Source organism: Drosophila kikkawai, chromosome 2L, assembly GCF_030179895.1.
Source record: "Drosophila kikkawai strain 14028-0561.14 chromosome 2L, DkikHiC1v2, whole genome shotgun sequence".
NCBI classification, from domain to species: Eukaryota; Metazoa; Arthropoda; class Insecta; order Diptera; family Drosophilidae; genus Drosophila; species Drosophila kikkawai.
Window position 1 is genome coordinate 22555172 of NC_091728.1, and position 20029 is coordinate 22575200.

General features: G+C 43.8%; 2 protein-coding genes across 5 annotated transcripts in view; both read right to left on the reverse strand.

Annotated features, from left to right (window-relative positions):
- Epac (Exchange protein directly activated by cAMP) overlaps positions 1-20029 on the reverse strand; it is a 40989-nt gene that overhangs the window by 5354 nt on the left and 15606 nt on the right. For 2 of the 4 annotated variants that reach the window (XM_017161032.3, XM_017161037.3), the window contains 10 exons: positions 8298-8444; positions 4194-4245; positions 3781-3878; positions 3362-3448; positions 3161-3302; positions 2912-3104; positions 2386-2531; positions 2015-2159; positions 669-845; positions 225-386 (listed from right to left, as the gene is read on the reverse strand). In XM_017161032.3, the coding sequence (XP_017016521.1) occupies positions 225-386; positions 669-845; positions 2015-2159; positions 2386-2531; positions 2912-3104; positions 3161-3302; positions 3362-3448; positions 3781-3878; positions 4194-4245; positions 8298-8444 (1349 nt within the window). Of the gene's footprint in view, positions 1-224; positions 387-668; positions 846-2014; positions 2160-2385; positions 2532-2911; positions 3105-3160; positions 3303-3361; positions 3449-3780; positions 3879-4193; positions 4246-4333; positions 4625-8297; positions 8445-10307; positions 10390-20029 lie in introns of those variants that run through there. The other 2 variants (XM_017161035.3, XM_017161034.3) reach the window with 2 other exon arrangements.
- Cyp6a2 (Cytochrome P450 6a2) lies at positions 14529-16353 on the reverse strand. Its single transcript, XM_017161038.2, is given in 3 exon segments — positions 14529-15127; positions 15203-15701; positions 15703-16353. Coding segments are annotated over 3 exon segments (1521 nt in total). The 5' UTR covers positions 16306-16353; the 3' UTR covers positions 14529-14708.

A 20029-nucleotide genomic window follows, 5' to 3' on the forward strand; every position in this document is an offset into this window, starting at 1 on the left:
GATGGACGAGCTCAAGAGCGGAGTCTATTTTTTTTTTTTTTTGCATTTTTAAAGTGCACCCTGACCGAGGCTGAGGCTAAACGAACCTTGGAAACGCATGAAGTGCTAAAGGGGTCGCACCTAAGGAGTAGGCTAAGCTCTGGGACGTGGCTGGCATTGCAAGGAATATCAAAAAGGTTTAAGGCACACTCTTTCGGTGATTTTTGTTGTTTTGAAAAGGATATTAATTGGCCAATTCATCAACCAGCTGCACAACGGGCATGAACACAATGTGCGTGAGCAGAAAGTCGTCCAGGAAGGGGTCCATTCCACCCACCGACTGGCCCAGTCGCGTCTCCAGCAGGTGCTCCAGCATCTTGGCCGGAGTGCCCGACATGACCGTGTATCTGTGTAGAATTTCAATTGGTTTATGGTTATAAATTAAATTATAAATCATAATATTTGAACACGGACGAAATGAAAATAGTCCCATTGAGGGAGGTTTCCTTTTACTATAAGTGTATCTGAATCAACTAGTTACCGCATTTAAGTATAATGATTTAGATACAGATTTAATTTAAACCTCGCCATTCCGTCACGACGGAGAAATCCCATAAAAAACAGGCACGATGCCTTCGGCTTACAATTAAATTTAAGGCACATTAAAATTTGATTGGACGGACACTTACTTGAATGCAGAATGCTGTCCCCGTTGTTTGGCCACGCGCTCGAGCACTAAAACATCCTTGCCGTGCTCCTGCAATCTCAGGGTATTGGCCTCCACATCTCGCAGTATACGGTTAAAGTGTTCCTTATCCACGCGCAGCAAGTGACAATTGTTCTCCTTGAGGACAATGGTTGCAGCTCTGGAAAATGCGAAGCGGGTAAGGAGATGTCAACTCTGGCATAAATCATTATTTAAGTAGAAATAAGTTCCCCAATACAGAAATTAGTTCACAAAACCTCCTTTGAATGGAGTCAATTTTCCATCAATAAACAAATTTCAGCTGCATTCAATGCGTGGCCGCATAAATAGCAATAAATATGAAAATGGATGCGCTTGATGGCCACCACAGGGGCTAAAAGTATTTTAAATTGGATTTCCATGGCACCTGCAGTTGGTAAATGAACACAATCGATATGCGGAATTATTCACCAGAATGCTGATATGCGATTTATTATATTTGCTAAAGGCCAACAAGCTCTCCGACAATTTTAATTAACCAAAAGGCCTGGCGTAAGCTTAAACTAGTTGGAAATTCAGTTCAATCATTTAAGGATTTTTAAAAAGTTATAGCAAAGACAATTAAGTATTAAGATGCATAAATTTCAAGAGAGCCTGCCGTTAGGCATCTTATATTATATTCTATTCGGTAAAACCTACTTCCCTTTCAACCGAATTCTGAGCTCAAGCATGATGATAATTAAGCTGTTAACAATGCCTTTTAATTAAACATATTCCTAAACAAAAACAAATTTACTTGACGCTAAACAGCTTCCCAAGAGAGACATTTCAGTGTCGCCGGAAGTCCTGCATTGTCAAAGAATATCGCCAATATTGTGAAACCAAATTCCCACTTCCAATCAGTGAAATCAAGGCTTTTTCTCCTAAACAGGCTCCTGGGTCTGAGCTGACAAACAATCGATGCGAAGGCCATTCTTCAGCAATCCTTTGATACATACATAGTTTCTGCCTTTGCTTAGGCCATGGTTTTCGGAATGGAGACGGGCCTTGGCTAATATTTTGTTTCAATTTTCAATTGTTTGCTGTAAATGGCACACAATGGCGCTTGTTATCTGTTGCTGAGCTTGTCTGCCTCTATCTGGTCCGCTGCACCGTGCCATTATTCGCCGTTCTTGCCAAGACTATTGTGTGGCTATGCGGACTCCACAATGGCAGGGCAACCCGAAAAAAAAGCCACCAGCAATGGCACAAAGAGACCCAGGGTATCGCCCAACTGTGGTGCTTAGCTTACTAAACGGTCGTCCGGTCACTTAAAAATTATTCAAGGGAAGTGATTACCCTGTCACTCACCTGGGTGCGTCGTTTATCAAGGCCAGCTTGCCAAAGTCATCGCCGGTCTTCAGAGTGGCCACTGTTCCCTTGCCGTGTATCACAACATCCACAGATCCCTTGAGCAGGATGTACCAAGAGCGTCCTTCGTCGCCTTGATTGAACACTGCAGTGGCGGACGTTGTTGTTTTTATGGTCGTAATGGGTTAAACGCGTTGGGGGATAAAAGTCGCTATTAGTGCTTATAATATTCTGGCACCCACTGGTTTATTGAGACATAATTAGTCCGGGCTTAATTAAAAAGTTTTCCGAACTTTTCGTCTGGTTCGCTCCTTGAAACTCGCTGCCTCACTATCTGCGGGGAGTTATTAATTCCGCCGCCCTATACTCACATATTGTGCCCGCCTGGGCATGAGCCTCGAACACGAATATCGACGAGAGCTCCCGCTTGATGCTGGTCGATAAATGGGAGAGGGCGGCTATGTGGACCAGTTCCTCGAACACCAGCTCCAGTTCCTCCGAAGTTCGTTCGTGCGACCTGGGTGTTGGCGAATATAAGTCTTATTTTTACTTCATACTCTCTTTTTTCTTTGAGACTAATTATGGTTTGGTGGATAAGACATTTTTATTTTTTATAGATAATTATTATTTTTTAAAAGGTTCAGCCTTAACTTTAAAGGACTTTAGGCATTGAAAAAGTTTATGTAAGACATTCGAAGGTATTAAGCTTTGACCTGAAGAGAATATAAAGAATATAAGATGCGTAACGGGCACTCAATTTTTGTGATAGAGACGAATTTCGTCTTTTCTCGCTGGTAAGAGTTACGCATATTATTATTTATATTGTCATTCCTTTTATAGGGTACTGTACCATAGGGTTTACTAATTCATTCACGTCTATATTTTAATGCTACTTACGGCTTTCGCAATATCATCCGCAAAGTAGCATCCGGTCCACGCTGGAATAGGGCGCTCAGTGCCTCACGGATGTGCTCGTTGGCCGCTCCTAGATCGTCCGACTGGGGCACCCCTGCCGCTGCTGCTCCTCCCTCCTCGTCCAGTCGAAACCGGTAGAGAAAGCACTTGTCCTTGAACGGTTGCTCCTTGTTGACTGCAAAACAGAGCAGGATTAATGCATTAGCCATTCACCTGGTGACTGGAGCTTACCATGTGCAAGAACTCCCTCCTCGACGAGCGCCTGCCACATGCCCGCCGCCTGGGCGCGGGTGTGGACGATGGGCGAGAGGTTGACCAGCCAGTCGACGAGTTCGGTGCCGGGGGCGCACTTGCGTATTAGCTTGCCGGAGACCTTTCGGACAGGAAGGACACTCGTAATTAGCATCATAAAGGCGGACTTAGCACACTCACCTTGCGATCCTTCAGACAGCTGGAGTTGTCGGCCACGAGTAGGGTGCGTAGGGCCCAGCCCATGCGGCTCATAGCAGGACTCGGCGTCTGGAAGGAAAGTCCACATTCTCACTCTCTGACTTTAGACTTCTTAAATTATCCGGCTTTCGGGGAAAGTGTCAAAGCCAGAGGAAATGGCCAGAACGAGACCCCAGAATGGGAGCCGCCCCCAAGCCTCACTCATGAATAACACATAAATATTTTGTAATTCCCTTGACAGCACCTCCTGGAGCAGCAAATTAACTCATTTGTCGTCGTCAATGTCAGGACATTACATTTATAATATTTATGTGAGTTTCAATGTGGTGCCGACTTTTTATATATATGAATGTAAACATATATATGTATATATGTAGTATACGGGAGCATTTTGTGCTTACCTCGGTAATGGGCAGCGCTGGGTTCGGATGATCCGGGCTGAGGGGTCGCTTGGTGGGCGATGTGGCTGCGGCTGCTGTTTGAACGCCAGGACCAAACCCTAAAAACACAGTCGACATCAGTATTCATTAATTAATGTTATTTCAACCGAATGGTTGGTTTAAGTGCGTTTTATATGTTGATTCAACCAATGGAGACACTCAGTAATGGATTCTGCAGTTTGATCCTTTATTTTTGAATGGTGATGATGAAATTATTACATCCTTTCGACAAAATCAATTGACGCACAATCTCTGAATTATTTGCAGTTTTTTCCATTAATCATCATGTTGCAGAAAATACTTTACTTAAGAACCCTTTATTTTAAGAACTCTTTTCTGAATGTTTTCAGTGTTATCTTGTGTGGTTTACTCACCGTTCTTAAATTTGCAATTGGTAAAAATGTCGTTCATCAACTCCTTGTTTTTCTGCAATTGAAATGAAAACGTAAATATCCATTAGTCTGTGTCGTACTTTTGTGTTGTGTGTCATAAGTGCACTGCAGATTCCTATTACGTTGCTCATTTCAAAGGCCATCGACTGCGAACGCGTCATCTGCCCACGCTGCAATTGTCGTCGCCGCTTGACGTCGGCAGATGTGGCCCCATCTGTGGCCACATGGGCTACACCCGCTCCTGCTTGCGCTTCCGCTGGCTCCAGGCTGTGCCTCCGGTAGCGAAGCAGGAGGACGCCTGAGGCGAGATCCTCGCCGGCCACAATCTGGGCGGACCAGCGCTGCTGGCTAGCTGCCATGAGCAGCCTTTACTTTCACTTGAGGGTGGCGTGCGGACTCGAAGGTAATTACTGCCAAACGTTTCTTCGCACACTAATAAGTGAGGAAGTTGACAAATGCCGAGCGCCTCTGCTCGAAGTGTGCAATTACTTATCAGCGAGGAGAGTTGTCGAAGCCCCTCGATTTTATTTTAAAAATTAACCCACTGAAGATGGGTGCTTTGTTTTGAGAAAGCTTTTCATCCTTTTTAAAAATTACATAAGTAGTTTTAGAAAGTTTTCAATACTCTTGACAAGATTTCTTAACAAATGGTGCCTTAAATATGTTAAGTAAATACTTGGAATGCATAGTTGAATCCATAAACTGACTGTAAACGTGAATATATCACGTAGCAAGCTCTAAATGCTTGCTGTGTAAATTTAAAAGTGAATAAAGTTTAAATTTTTCCAATAGCTGACAATGGGTTAAAGGCAAACCCAAGGCGCTCGGCAACTCTTGAGGCTCTGCTCTCTGATAAGGTACAATCGCTGCGTCGGCGTCGCTAATTAAACGCGCTTTGCTTATCAAACGCACAGCACGCGAGAACTAGTGCCACCCACTGGGTGGGTGTGGAAGGGGTAGCCATGGGAGGGGATAGGAAACCCCTACCAGAGTCAGAGCCAAAGCCATAACCTTGAATGCCAGGCATAATAATTGAACTGTTATGTTTGCTGGGCTATCGGGTAGTTTGTGGGAAATTTTCAATAGCTTTGAATTTTATTTTAAGCGAGGGAATAATCGCTGAATTTTAAATAAGTAATTAGTGACTGGGATCTTGAAATGTGAAGTAGTTTGGAACCACTTAAAAAATTTCTCAAATTAGCTGTTACTTTGTCGAATCAAAAGCGAATATACAGTAGGTTCTTCTTCAAGCGAGCTCTCTTAGTAGCCGGAACTTTATTTGTCGACTACACTTTAACAGTCCTGTTTCAAACTGTCCCATAGTACTTTAGTTAATCTCTTTCGATTAGCAAACTATTGAAACAGAAGATTCTGTCCTAATGAATTGAATTCTTCGAATTCCTTCTTGTCTCTCTCTTGGTAACTCAACTGAAAGGAAATCTGTGAAGACAAATAACTGCAGCGCTGAGGAGTACCATAAGTCCTGTGGATTTTCTGACAAGTGTGTTCAATGAACACGACTTCCAGCCACAGATGCAATTTAAATCGAGCACTTTGATGACTTTGATGCACACTGATGACTCAAGTGAATTTTTCTCATTTTTCAGAGCCAAAACCTTTAGAATCCTTTAGCGATCGGCCAGCGCCATACCCCTCTGTTGGGACGACTCCCTCGAGGGTTCGCATGTGCAACTTGTGTTTGTGCATAAATAAATAACCACACGGCCATGGACATGCAACTGTGCATGCCCCGGGCAGTCAATGGGGCCACCTGCAATATTTATGGGCTGGATATTACGTAGACCACATGTTTGGCAATGCCATAATTCCATTGTTGCGTCGGCATCGGCGGCTAGAACGCGATTTGCGGGGCATTAAATCGCCCCAAATTAAATGCAAATATTTGGGAATCGAGCAGCATTGAATGGCTCTGAAAGTGGGACTCGCCAATTGAGTTATATTCGCACACTCAGTGGCAATCGGCGAGTTTACCGCAAGTGCCAAGTGTAATTTCCGCCATTGATTACGCCACGCCCAGGCGGCCATGCAAGACTCACATCCGCCCCCGGGCTCGTCTACATTTTTGCAATCCCAATCGCAATCCGAAACGCAATCCCAATGCCAATCCGAATGGGATTGCTAGAGCTCTTGTCCGAAGTAATTGGCAGCCATTGAATGGTAAGTGGCCCTGCTGGCTGCTAGTTACTGGCGGGTTTCCTATTCACTTTTGTGTGCTAGTCTGCATTTGGGTGAAACTGAACTGAACTGAACTGGTAATTAACCCGAAATTCTCTCTTTCACCCGCCACCACATGGGACTACAATCGCTTTCTTTGGCATTTTCAATTTGCCAGCTCGGGCAAATATTTGCGCACAAATCAAACTCTCGACTGCGGCGAAGGATGACAACTTCCATGAACTCAATAGGTTACTATACGAGAATTTCCGCCCACACACTCCTATGGCTGCAAACACTTTTCTTACTCCTTTTCAATTTTCCCCTCTGATTTTATCGCATTTACGCAGTGCCAGCGGCAGGAATATTCCCCAGCTCGCATTTTTATGGCATTGCAACCAGCATCCATTCCACTTTCATTCCATTGTTGCACACTGCGTATACGTGACATGTGGTGCCCTGCTGTCGCAGCTACTTTGTTAGCGCTCCGTTCAGCCCTTGCCGCCTCTCGGGTTAGCCAATGTTGGCATAATGTTGCAAAATAGTATATGCCCCAATTTGGGGTTTGGCTTCCCTCCCCCTCTGTTTTCCGCCCCTAACGAATAAGGTAAACACACATCACATCTCATCCCCTGCTCTTGTGTGCGTGTGAGCGTGTGGGTCTGGTGCTTATACCTTTTGCGGCTGCCGCAGGGGATGACTTTGGGGCCCTGGCTGAATGGCATTGTTAGTGGGGTCCCCGAATTTATCAGAGAAATCCACAGAAGTCGTATCCGCATTGAGTTTTGCATTCTGACAATGTACCGAGAGAAACATTCTGGCTGGAAGGAACCGCTATCTCGGTGCTTAGTAAAATGTCAATAATAATAAAAGGTTAAGTATTTCCGGAGGGTAATAAGTTTAAGGGAAGATGTATATGATATAACTTATATCATATAAGTTGTCGATTTTGAATGGGGTCGCATCTCTTAGAGTTTTGGAAATCTTGTTAAAATACTAATCTCAGGAAACAGTGGGTTAATTGGTACTTCGAGCCAGAGAGATGTTTTTTCCCGTGTGGTACACCTCATACCGGCAATTCAGTCCAATTTGTGTCAAAAGGAGACTATGGTTAAGCCTAATTTAATTTGAGGTATTCTGAGAGTACGGCATCTATTTTCCTCAGTGCACTTTTTGTCGATTGTGTGGAATGCTCAAATATTTACAATTTGGCATATGTAAGCCATGTTGTGGCTTTCGGCTTTCTACTGCTTTAGCCACATTCCTGCCTTGTGGCTTGCCTAATGCAAATAAAATACTCTTCTGCCTTGGGTCAAACGTACTTTGCCTTGCAATTAATCATATCTAATAATATAGCGAGCCTTTCCAATTAATTAGCCTGAGTCCTGAAACTACTCCTAACTGAGCGGCCACATGCAATCCTTACATAAATGTGATGCAGTGCACTAAGGCTGTCATTACACCGTAGTGCCGGTCGCCGCACATAAACATAGACGAAACAAACGACTACTTAGCCCACAACAGAAACTAGGCTTAATTCCCCACTCTGCGGCAGAGCCAAAGCACTTAACACCGGGCACCCAAAGTGCCTGCCATGTGTTCGGGCTTAGGCCTGGAAATTCATTAGGAAAAAGCCCCTAGCATAAGTACGACCGGATCCGGGCCCGCCCCACCGAGCATCATTAAATGTTAATTGAAATTTTAATTAAATATTTTCGGAAATGACGCAGGAATACCGCAAATAGTCGAGCTCCCCGCTCCGCACATATTTATGCATATCACTTTGCCAACTCAGGCACAGCTGCTCGTCAGAGCAGATGGACGGGACAGCTCCTTGGGCAGCAGGAGCACAAATCGGTGGGAGCCGTCTCAACTCAACCCGAAACTGTGTGTCATCGCCAAAGCACTCACCTCCCAAATAAGTCGGAAGTCCTGCTGCTCCACGCGCAGCAGCTCGCAGGTCGTTTTCGTCACCACGGTGCTGTCCCGCGGCAAGTCGTGCAGTACGGACTCCCCAAAGGTGGCTCCCACGCCCAGGTTGCACAAGGTGACGGCGCTCTGTAAATAAATAAGGTCAAAGGTTCAGTAAGAAGGTGTCATTTGAGATATATACAAGAATATTGCTATTGTAAGAGACAAGTGTAAGTTTGCTTGTTTTATAATTCTATATTATGAAGTCATTGTAAAAAGCGAACTAAGAATAGTCAGAATATGAAATTAGAGAAACATTTTAAGCCCAGTTTCTATATAGCAGAAATTATACTAGAGGTTATGCCATGAGCTCTGAGTATGATAAGGTATTTAAGTCTTACTAGTTCCTAAATTTAAGTATCGAAAAACTCAACAACTTATCTATCTCTGCTTCCGATAATCTACCTAAATATGTATCTATCTATTTATAATTATCTATCTAAAGCAAAAAGTTAAGCTGCAAAATTAATAAATTTATACATAAATATTTTATTATTATTTTCTGCTAATTCTAGGCTAGATTTTGTACATAAATTATATGTAATATATATTTTATTCAACTTGTTAATACCTATTCCATGGCAGCTTGACTTCGGATTCAAACTTTTGCTGGCGCGTTGAACAATTTACGGAAATGGCAGCAATTTCTTTGCGGTGCCAGAGATAAACATTTGTTTATGTCTCACAAAACCACCGAATGGAATAAGAGTTGGCCCGAAAAGGAGCCGGAAAGTGCAGCCTGAAGAGGCGGAAGCGCAGGGCATCTACTGTCACCGGGCGCAATAAACGCGGCTTGGAGCTGGCTAACCGCAATATTGCAATGACATTTTCAATTACCCAGCCCGACTTGCATCTGCCTGCCGTCTGTTGTTTGTTTTCCCACCAGACATCTCGCAGTTCTGGGCCCTTTGCCGACTCTTGGTCCGAACTGGCAGCTGGAGCCCCGCCGTGTAATTGGCTTAACAAGACTGGCAAGCGACCGCAGAAATTGTTAAACTCGCATTAGCCGGTACGTGTATGTGTGTGTGCGAGTGTGCACAGTTATTACACCGCACAGGGCCATAAAATATACTTTAATTAATTCTCGCCGTGTGTAATTACAACTGCTGTTACGCCGTTGTTGTGGCACCTTTTCTTTTTGCCAACTCCGCAACTGTAGCCGGCATTCGGGGAGATTTCATTCGCTTTTCTTGCTGATTTATTGCGGCCTTTGTTTTTTGACAAGCGTCAAAACGAATCTCCCCGACATTAAATTTGATTGCTTTCTAATTTATTGCGGCATTAGCAGTTGACCCACAGACACAGAAACACGGGCAGCGGAAGTGGCAAGAGGACACAATTTTGTTCGCGAGCATTTTCCCTTTAGTAATTTCCCTAAGCTGGCGAGAATTGAATTGAATTTGCCGCCCAAACAATAATATTTGTTTGGAAAGCTCGCCCCAGCTTTGTGTGTCGGTCTGTGACGTAACCGAGCGAACTGGCTGGCCCTTTAAACCGATGGAGTGTGAAGTAAATAATACTCTTGTGCGCGTATCTTTCACTGGCCCGGAGAACGGAAGTATCTGGGCGATTGTTCACGTTTTATTAGATTACTTTTTAGTTGGTGAAAGTGCCCAAGTCTGCGGGTATCTTTTGAGATACTTCATAAGCTATGACACCGCGATATATTTTACATATTCAAAGATAGACGCTAATCCGTAGGCATTTCTTCACCTTAAATCACCTGAGTATCCCCCTCAAGTAGCTCATCCGTTTTAGGTCCTATTGTTCTCCCGGCCAACTCCTATTGATACCAGTCAACAACAACTATGGTTACAGCCATTCAGTTATGACCAAGTTAGCAGGGGTTTCGCTGTCTAAAGCCCCATGTAAGCACGTACATTTTTCTTGCTTTCGTTTTCGCCGCCGGATCTTTTACATAAATGTGGGGTTTGCAATGCAATGTTTTACCTTTGCATAATGTCGCGTTGATTGCTCCACGTTATACGTACAACTGCGACGGAATAGCATGTTACCTCTCTGTCTGCCACAGACAAAGTTTTCGCAGTCAGTTTTCGATTTGGCACAGTCCCCGTTCCCGCGCCGGGCGGTTTTGCATATTCAAATTGTGCCGAGCGACATTCGCAAATGCGTGGCACCTACAGAGAGATACCCACAAAAAATACAAAACACGTTACCCGAACTAGTGGCGCCGTCGACGAACGTGAGGTCAGAGGGCGGCGTAAGCCAGCACGCGCCACCAAGAAATGCCCTCTGATGGATCGTGGCTTCAGTTTCAGTTTGGGTTTCAGCGCGATTTGCCACTGCGATGTGCTATGTGCTCGTTTCAGCCCGTCTCGGAATCGTGCAACCGCGCGGCGTCGACTCGCGGAGTGAACTGAACAGAAACTGGAGTCGAAGCCAGCCAACTGACGGCAGCAGGCGGCTGTGAATCACTGGAGCCGGCAGAGGCTCTTTGTGCAACTCGGCAACTGTTGCAAGTTGCTGGAGTGTGGCCGGCAGCAACATCAACACATCCGCAGCAGCAGCGACATGGGTCGTTTGAATGACTCTGGCTAAAACTGTCAAAGAGTTTTAAGTCGAATCTTTGAATTTATAATAGTGAAACATATGACAAAAAAGAATCTGTTTTAGATCTGAGAGATGATTCAACTATGTAAGCTGTATGTTGATATATTCCTCTCAAAAAGTTCAATTAAAGTGTTATGACAACAAGTTCACTTTTCTAATTTAAACCTTTGAAGGGAGTTTTCCATTTGGCTTGCAGCTTAAAGCCTTGCTCATAGCATTTTGGCCGCCCTGACAGCCTTTGCTGTCGTTTGATGCTTGCAATTAATCCGCGCACAGGCTCCGGGCAGCAGCAATTCATGGCCATGTCCACGTACGTGCGCGTGTCCGTATCCATAACCATGGCGGTGGCGATAGGGCCAGTGAAACCCGAGCCCTTTCGGAGTCGCATGCACCTACACCGTACACCCTATACCATTGTTGCTGGCCAAATGTCCGGCATCCCACGACCATGTCGACTTTTTGTTCGCTGCTGCGCTTGAAAAACTTTTTACGCACATATGAGCACGCTTCCGTCCGTTGCAGCTGCTGCTGCTGCTGTTGTTGCTGCAACAACTGCTGCAGTTTGGCTCGCACAGCAGGCCAATCCAACTGGGCAAACAAGGATGTGGACTTAACTTTCGGCGAGGGCCGTACGAATGACTAGCTTTGAGGATGCTCGTGCTAATGGAATTTCAGATGAGCTGATGATGCTGGATGGGAACTGAAAGTTTCCAACTAAAAACCCCGAAAAGTTGTGGCTTTAAATAACCGCCGAGATACCTCATTGTTTGGGTTGAATAACCTTGACACTTTTATTTCAGTTTTCAGTTTGCTGCTCTGCACTTGTTTTGGCACATTTGTTTCTGGTGCGGCTAGTAATTAAATTTATTTCGCCCTCCTACAGTGAAGGTAAAGAGCCAAGTTCCAGACCAAGTCAATGACTGCTCACAATGCTCACAAGCCTGAGAGCCGGCGGTTTACGTATCTGTATCTGCCGGGTACATGTGTATCTCATCCACTCGAGCTATTTATTTGCTCTCATCGATTCGGGCAGGTGCCTACATAAATCACGCCCTGCGAGTCCGTTTGTTTGGCCCATTAATTATGCCAATAACTGATGATCCAAGTTGTTAATTGGAATAACTGCATTTGTTTGTGGTTTTTAACCCGCTAATGAGTCCATCAAAAAGGTAATCCATTGGCTGTGGAACTAATGCTTTGGACGATATAATTATTTTTATCACATTAAATTGTATGTTCATACTCGCATAACCGTTAAAATCGCACTCATTATGTCGCCGATTTTCCACGCCCAGGGCTTTCCCACCACCTGCCTCAATTTCCACGCGTTGCATGCGGCAATGACGTTAGATAAACATTTCCCTACCCGCATAATTAAAAAGTTCTTGTAATTATTTTAATGCAAGCGGGTATGAAAACCATTTTCTACATTTCTGTCCCATATGCTGAGCATAAAGAGCATTTCTGAATCTCTTTATTAAATTTAAAAAGCTGCACATTCTTAAATTTTTGCAAGCAGAGAGAACGGAATGAATATTCGATTGCTTGGAATTTCAAACATGCTTCACGATTTTTCTCTTTTCTGATGGCCCGGAGCACAGCTTTTGCCTGCAATTGTCAGGCAAGTCCGCATAATACATCCAAAAGTATGCAAAATGCAAGGAGAAGGAACTCTGTTCAGAAATAAAATAGTTTTTCCTTTAATCCTTCAATAGAACAGTGAATAGGGAAAGTTTCTGAGGCGGAAAACGTGTTTATCTTGAAACTTTTTACTTACTGCAAACAAAAGCTACGCTGTTTTGATATTCATACTGACAGTGTCGATAATTGTTGATTCTGCAAAGTGCGCTCGAAGTATTTCGTAATATAAAACTTATTTAAGTCACATAGTGATTAAACAAATAATATTATTTGAAGGTACTAAATGTTGCTGATAGCAGGATTTTGAGTTAAGGGAGCTTCTTATGGGTTTATCTGTCCTTTGAAAATAAAGTGGAAACCTATGATAAGACGTCACTTCACAACGGCATTGAACTCTGTCGGCGACTCCTCAACGAGGCTTTGTCATTATTTGTTGCTAAAAACACACACTGTTTAATCAGCTAGAGACACCACAATTAGCCAACTCGTGTTGCATGCTTCACCGCCATATTTTAATTTGGGGTTTCCACTGCCACGGTTGAGCAACCCAACGAGTGTGGTATGTGGTATGCAAAGCATTAGGGCGTCTGGGAGTATTAATTAATTTACCTCAGCCAAAGCACGAAGGAAAGTCATTGACTTTAAGCTACGAAGGCAGGTGTGCTGGCGATCCGAGTCGCATGCTGCCACAGTTTATGAGCTTGCACATCTGCTTGAAAGTGAAATTAGTTCACAAAACATTAATCATAAGAGATTATCGTAATGAGTTCGTAATTCCCTTATGTCAACATGTAATGAATTCAAATGATAGAAAGATAAATATGAGCATAATTCGGATTCCCTTACACTGTTAAAATGTACGCCAAGCGAATTATACGAAAATGGAATTATTATAAATTGTAGGTAGGTCTGGGAAACGTTAGGTATTGTCTCTTAATAACCTAAGAATAAGGATTTAAATTTATGATTTACAATATTTTAGACAATTTCAATTGATTAGTATTCCTACAGATTTCTTGATACCTCTGTTTAATTAATAAAGCCCAAGGGAGTTATTGGTAATTCATTTTAAAATGTTACAATGTTTTTAAATGATTGAGAAAAAGAGGTCTAGTTGTCTTGACTTAATAAATGGAAAGAAAGACTCGACTTACCTAATTTAATTTATTTTTGCTATAATTGTTATCTAGAGAAGGTACCGTGACAAAGCAATATATACCTATAGATTATATTACTTTGGCTCGGCAATAACAACTGTATATTTGCAAAACATGACAATTTACGAGAATATTAGCAAGTCCCATTCTGGACCTGCGAGTATTCCCTGATTACCTCCGACAAGATAGCACTACCTTACATGGCATCTGCCAGTGAACACTGTTCATCAGCTAGACTAGGCAAATTATCGCTTTGTAGTCATGATAACAGCAATAACGAAGGGGATGCCATTTGAGCCAAGAGTTCCAAAAGTATTCCTAACAGTGATGTGATACTACCGTACGGTTGCCGATCTTCCCAGATTAAAATATAAACAAATAAAAGAACGTTTGTTGTTAAACAAACTGTGGGTGCTATCTCTTATCATTATTTTGTTTTGCCGCCAACTTTCAGTTGTTCCTCATATAATTCCACTCATTTTCATATCAAGGTTTGGACTTTATTTATAACATATTTATGTGTGATTATTCTGAACTTTCAATCGGAATTTATTATTTATATTATATATAGTAGGTATTCGATTATTTTATCTCGTATCTTTAATATTCAGTTCGGAGACGGACTGAACGTCAATAAATTTGTATTCTAGACCTACAATTCTAATCTTTAGTCACATATTTGTATTCACGCTCTGAATAATAAGTGTTATCACAGTAAATTGCTTTTAAACAAAACAATAGATAAGGGGTCCGGCAATACGACATAGTTCTCCTCAAGTAACAAATATCAAAACTCAAGAACCCTTCCATTTGGTTTGGCAAATGTTACGTAATATACTAATACAACAATATAATCATTTATTAGGATCTAAGAAATCAAAACATCACATTTATTATACATGAAACCAGTAGCACAGGGACCACAACACTTATCCTGCTTAACATAATCTCAGATATTTACAATGGCATACAGGCACTGTCTCTAAACACGCTCCAACCGCAAGTAGATGCCTCCAACTGTTCCCAATACAAAGGACATGGGATTGTATTTCAGAGGGATCTCTGTCTGGTCGCAGACGGAGAGTTTGAACCTGCTGATGATCTGGGCCAGACCGATGCGGGCCTGCATTTGTCCGAAGCGCATTCCGATGCAGTTCCTGGGACCGTCGCCGAAGGGCAACCACTCGACGGAGTCGCGGGCGGACACCTTCTCTGGAGTGAACCGGTCCGGGTCGAAGCGCATGGGATCCGGGTAGAGATTCTCGTCCCGGTGGAAGGCACAGGCGGGAATCAGGACCTGGGTGCCCTTCTCGATTACAAACTTGGGATTGCCAGGCACCACATAGTCGTTAAGGGCCTTCCGTTCCAAGTGAGGCACCAAGGTGTATAGCCTCAGAGTTTCTGTAAGGCGATATGGGGGGGGGGGGGGGGGGATGATTAAGAAATAGCCCTGGGGTGCGTGTCACTACAACCAACCTGAGATGACCTGGTCCAGATAACGCATGGCTTTGATGGACTCGTAGGTGAACTGCCCGTTGTGCTCTTCGAGGACAGTTTCGATCTCGTTCCTCAACCTGTCCTGAATGTCCTGATTCTGAGCCAACTCATACAGGCAGTAGCTCATGGTGGAGGAGGAGGTCTCGAAGCCTGCCACGTAGAAGACAAATACCTGGGCGGCTAGCTCGCCAATGTTCATTCCCTCGACGACCTCTCCGTTGTCTAGGGTGACTTTGCCCTTCTGCTTCAGCTCGATGAGAAGATTCATGAAGTCGTTCCTCTTGAAGTTCTCCCGCTCCCGCAGGGCGATAGTGTCGTTTACCAAGCGCATGAAGAACTGGTGGACGTCCTCGGGGAAAATTCGCATCCTTAGTTTTTTGGCCATCTCGGGGAAGCTAAATATGAACATCGTGAGCAGGGGACCGTGACGCAGATCGGTGAACACCTTCTGGCCCATGGTGCGGAAATCGGTGACGGGGCGTGCGCAGCGTGTTGCACTCGATGCCAAAGGCGCAGGTGCCGATCACGTCGGTGGTGAATCTGGCCATCATCTCCTTGATCTCTATAACAGCCCCGTTCGGGGTCGCGGGTACTTGCTCCAACATCACCGTGGCGAACTCCTCGGAGACCTTGATCACGGTGGGAAACATGTACTTCATCTTGCCGGAGGTGAAGGTGGGAGACAACTTTTGGCGCATGTCCTTCCACTTCTTGCCGTCAATGTTAAACAGATGCTGGGTGAGCGGATCGTCTCTTTCGTTATGGAACTGACCGCGGTCGGCAAAGTTCGAGAAGTCCTTGATCAAGATATTTTTGGCCAGCTTGGGATCCACAATAAAGGCTGCCGGCTTGTGCAGAAAGTAGAAACCGACGAAAGGGTTGCCGCTCTTCCGGTACTTGTTGTAGTAATCGCACATAATGTCGTGCACTATCCGGTTCTTCCTGAATCCGAGCAGGTTGCCATAAAACGGATGCGGGGCATCGTGGGCCACGCCCTGGCGCTTCCAGTAGCTGAAGTTGCGGTGGAAAAGATACGCCAGCAGCGAGGCAACCGCGATCACTAGGTAAATAACCACAAACATTCTGAGTTTTCTACGGATGGCCCGTCGTTCGCATGCGTTCCGCTCGACCCGTGAATATTCTCTGATTTCACCTCGACAAGTTCGCGCACCTTTTATAGGATCTGCCAGCGTCAAGCGTTTGTCAAACATCAGCGTGACTAGGCGCATTATCGGTTCGCAGTCATGATTACAGAGCCGGCGATAACGCCACCCTGCGTAGCATGGCAAAATTCTAAAAGCACCTCATAACAATGATACGATTCCACCCTCCGCATGGTGCTTCACTGTACGATCGTGCTCAGATTAAAGTATAAACAAATGATAGAACGTTTGTTGTTAAACAAACCGGTTGTGGTGGGCCTCTCTCTATATAAGTTAGCTCATACGCAGCGGGATGTATTATCAATTATTAAATGAAAATGTTGTGGAGAGCCATATTATCAAGACTTTCTTGTAAGATACATTATGATAAGATCTTGAATTTTAATATTAATAAACTAAAATTAAATATTCCATTTAATTTAATTTAAATTAGAAAATAATAAAAAAATTTAACTTTAAAAATCACTTATATTTGATGTGACTTCGTCTTAACTCTCACTGAATTCAGTTGGTATTTAGAGTATTTTCAAACGTGTTTAACAAGTTTTTTTTTCTATTTTCAATCGGGTTAAATTATCTAAATATGTACATGCTAGAACCGACCCATATCTAAACCCCAAATCCCCTCACAAACCTATTATTACCGACCTTCCCGGTGACGCTTCCGAAAATCAATCAACTATTTAATTCCTTAATTGTCGGTCATCTTTCCAGTTGAACACAATATATATTTTATGATTATTATCTAAGGGTTATCACTTAGGTTTAATGAACAAAATCATAAGGCTCATGCACTATATTATGAAAAGATCTTACGAGCTATTTTTGTAAATCAGGTTTTGTCTTAAAGTCAACCATACCAAAATAGTATACGTTCTAAATAGGTAACGCCATTGGATTTTTTTTAAACTTGAAATTGACTAGCTCCAGACTGGCTTAGTGATCCGAACGGCTATATTCTAGGGGTCACCAAATTTCTCCGGCCGGCCTCTGCAGTAACATATATGGTATACATAGTTTCAACGTTGGTGTGGCTTCGAAGAGATCTTCGTGATCAAAACTTTTTGCAAACGTAAAATTCGTCTCCGGTTCAAAGGCTATGGGAGTTAAGAACCTTAAAGTCCCCTAGCTAAAATTCACTTAAAGGAATTCCAGGGGGAAACAAATGGTTTGTACATAAATATTATTGCTTACAGAAAATAACTGTCAGATGCTGCAAGTTTGCTATAATTTATACTAACAAAGAGCCACCAAATAAAGTGCCTATTACAATCGTAGTCTAGGTTGTGATAAGGGAAACGAAAGGAGCTGCCGCCGAAAACAAAAGTATTATAACCTGAGTTTTGAGCTCCTCACCCTACAACCCTGTGTGTTCTGTGTGCTCTTAACGCCCTGATTACGTTTACGGCTAACCACTCGCCGAGTCGCGGCCCGAAGGGATATAAGCCGATTAGGATGTGCATTTGCCTCGCGTAATCTTCCATCCTGTCGGAGAAGGGGAATGGGAACTGTAACGCGATTACGGCGGATTTCTTTGCTCCGATTGGAGGAGAAGCAAGCGGAAGCGGAAGCGGATGCGCCGCAGGAGGCGATGTTGACCTTGTGCATCACTTATCACAAGTTGCTGGAATTATTGGCGTTGTCTTAGAGCGGGAAAGGGTCCTTGTCCGGGAGTGTCCTTGGCTGTCATTGTCTGTTACGGTGAGTGCTTCAGTGGCTTAAGCGAGTATGTGCATCTGACACTTGTACGTAAACTGTCTCAATATTTTCCCCAGGAGCTGGAGCCGGAGCCAGTGCGGCAAAGTGGCATGAAAAAGTGAGCTGTGCATTTCGTTTTTTCCACTGTGTTCAAGATTGAAGTCCTCCTCGCAGCTTGACCTTGGGAAACTCAACCTCGGCCCACATGTGTCACAATATTTTATATGGTCGTGCAGCTAGGGCATTGAGGGAAACAAAAAGTAACGCGAAACGAGGCGTTCTTGGCATAATGAAGCTCACAAAAAGAAACAAGAGACGCGCCGAAGAGCCGGCCAGAAAAAACTAGATTGCCTCCCCTGACTGCACTTATGCGCTAAATAAAATGCAAATCTAAATGCAGCTAAAGAGCAGAAAAGGGCCCGAAGAAGCCAGCCAAGAAGCAAACACAAAGAAAACCCCACGCCGTCGTCGCGCACAATGCAGATTCTTCAAGAATGCTCTCGAGGGCTCTCTAAGCCGACATCCGACTGCTGCTGCTGCTGCTTCTGCTGAATCTGCCGTGATTGTTGTCTCCGGGGAGACAGCTCGGCTAATTACAGATGCTGCTGCATCTGGGAGATTTCGTGTAAACAGTCGGCTAATTGTTTGCCCTGCCGAGGTGTTGGGCCCCGCAGACAGCTCTTTCAAATGCAAATGCCTCTGTCTCTGGGGCGGGGGAATCCCCCGAAACTCTGCGTACCCGGTCCCCTCTAGTGCTGGGAGTGCGTGTGCCTTGAATAAATTAGTTTTATTTGTGTCTGGATGTCGAGCAATCTAAACAAATCGTGGGCCCAGAGACGGGCTTGTGCATTTCCTGTAAGGCGACAAAACGATGTCGCGTCTGTACATTATGTAAATCGCAATAAGAAGCTAGAATACACTGTGACAAAATACATAGTGTGATGCAAAAGCATACTCAATAAATAAATAATTATTAATATTAGGAATAAGTATTAAATATAGAACTTATTTATGTTTAATATTAAACATATTCTCCTCAATTAATATTGTGTTCAATATTTTTTTAGTAATATGTTTTTATGTTATATATTTTTAAGGGTTTTAAAAACCCTCATGATTTTTTTAGCATTCTATATACATATACAGACTTTTTCAGCAAAAACTAGCTTTCCTTAACTTTTCTGAGTGCATATAAAGAGGGATTGAAGCAAAGTGGAAAAGTCAAGGTAGGGGGAAAATCTTGTATATCAACAGAAGAACACACAACCAACATGTGGGAGAAGATTTCCTCCAGCTTCCTGCTCCAAAGAGCAAGACCCTTCTCCATTATTGTCATAACATCGATGATAACATTATAATAAGCTCCGCGTGGGAGCCTCTAACCCAAAAGACCTTCTTAGTGCAATTAAAGCCGCCCAAGGGAGCTGATATAATTAGCTGCCAGAATTCTGTTCCCTCACAGAATGACAATTGCGATTCCTCTGGCGGGATTTTTCAATCACAATCAGGCGCTGGCAGCAGCAGCAGCAGCAGCAGGATGATGGCTGATTGAATTTCTGGCCTGACATATGCGAGCCGTGATTGTCTGTGGCAGCTGCCTCCCTTAAGATACAATATGGATTCGAGGCTGATTGTGTGCCAAGGGTTTTGTCTCAGCAGCAGAGTCTTCGATGGAAGCCGTAAAAAGGGCTCTGGCGAGATGCACCGACAAGTGCTGGGTCAATGTGTCGCTGTCGCCGACACAAATTGTCACTTCGCCCGGTGGCCAAGTTGCGAATCTTTGATTTATGTTGTTGCAGCAGCAGCCGCATCTAGGACAGCAACTGGAGCGGATCGACAGAAGCAGTGCCTTTTCTTTTACGAGAGGCGATAAAACGCTCCCTGGCAAATGCCTCCGAATATGTTTGCTGATGGCACCACGTGGCGTATACGCACTTTAAACCGA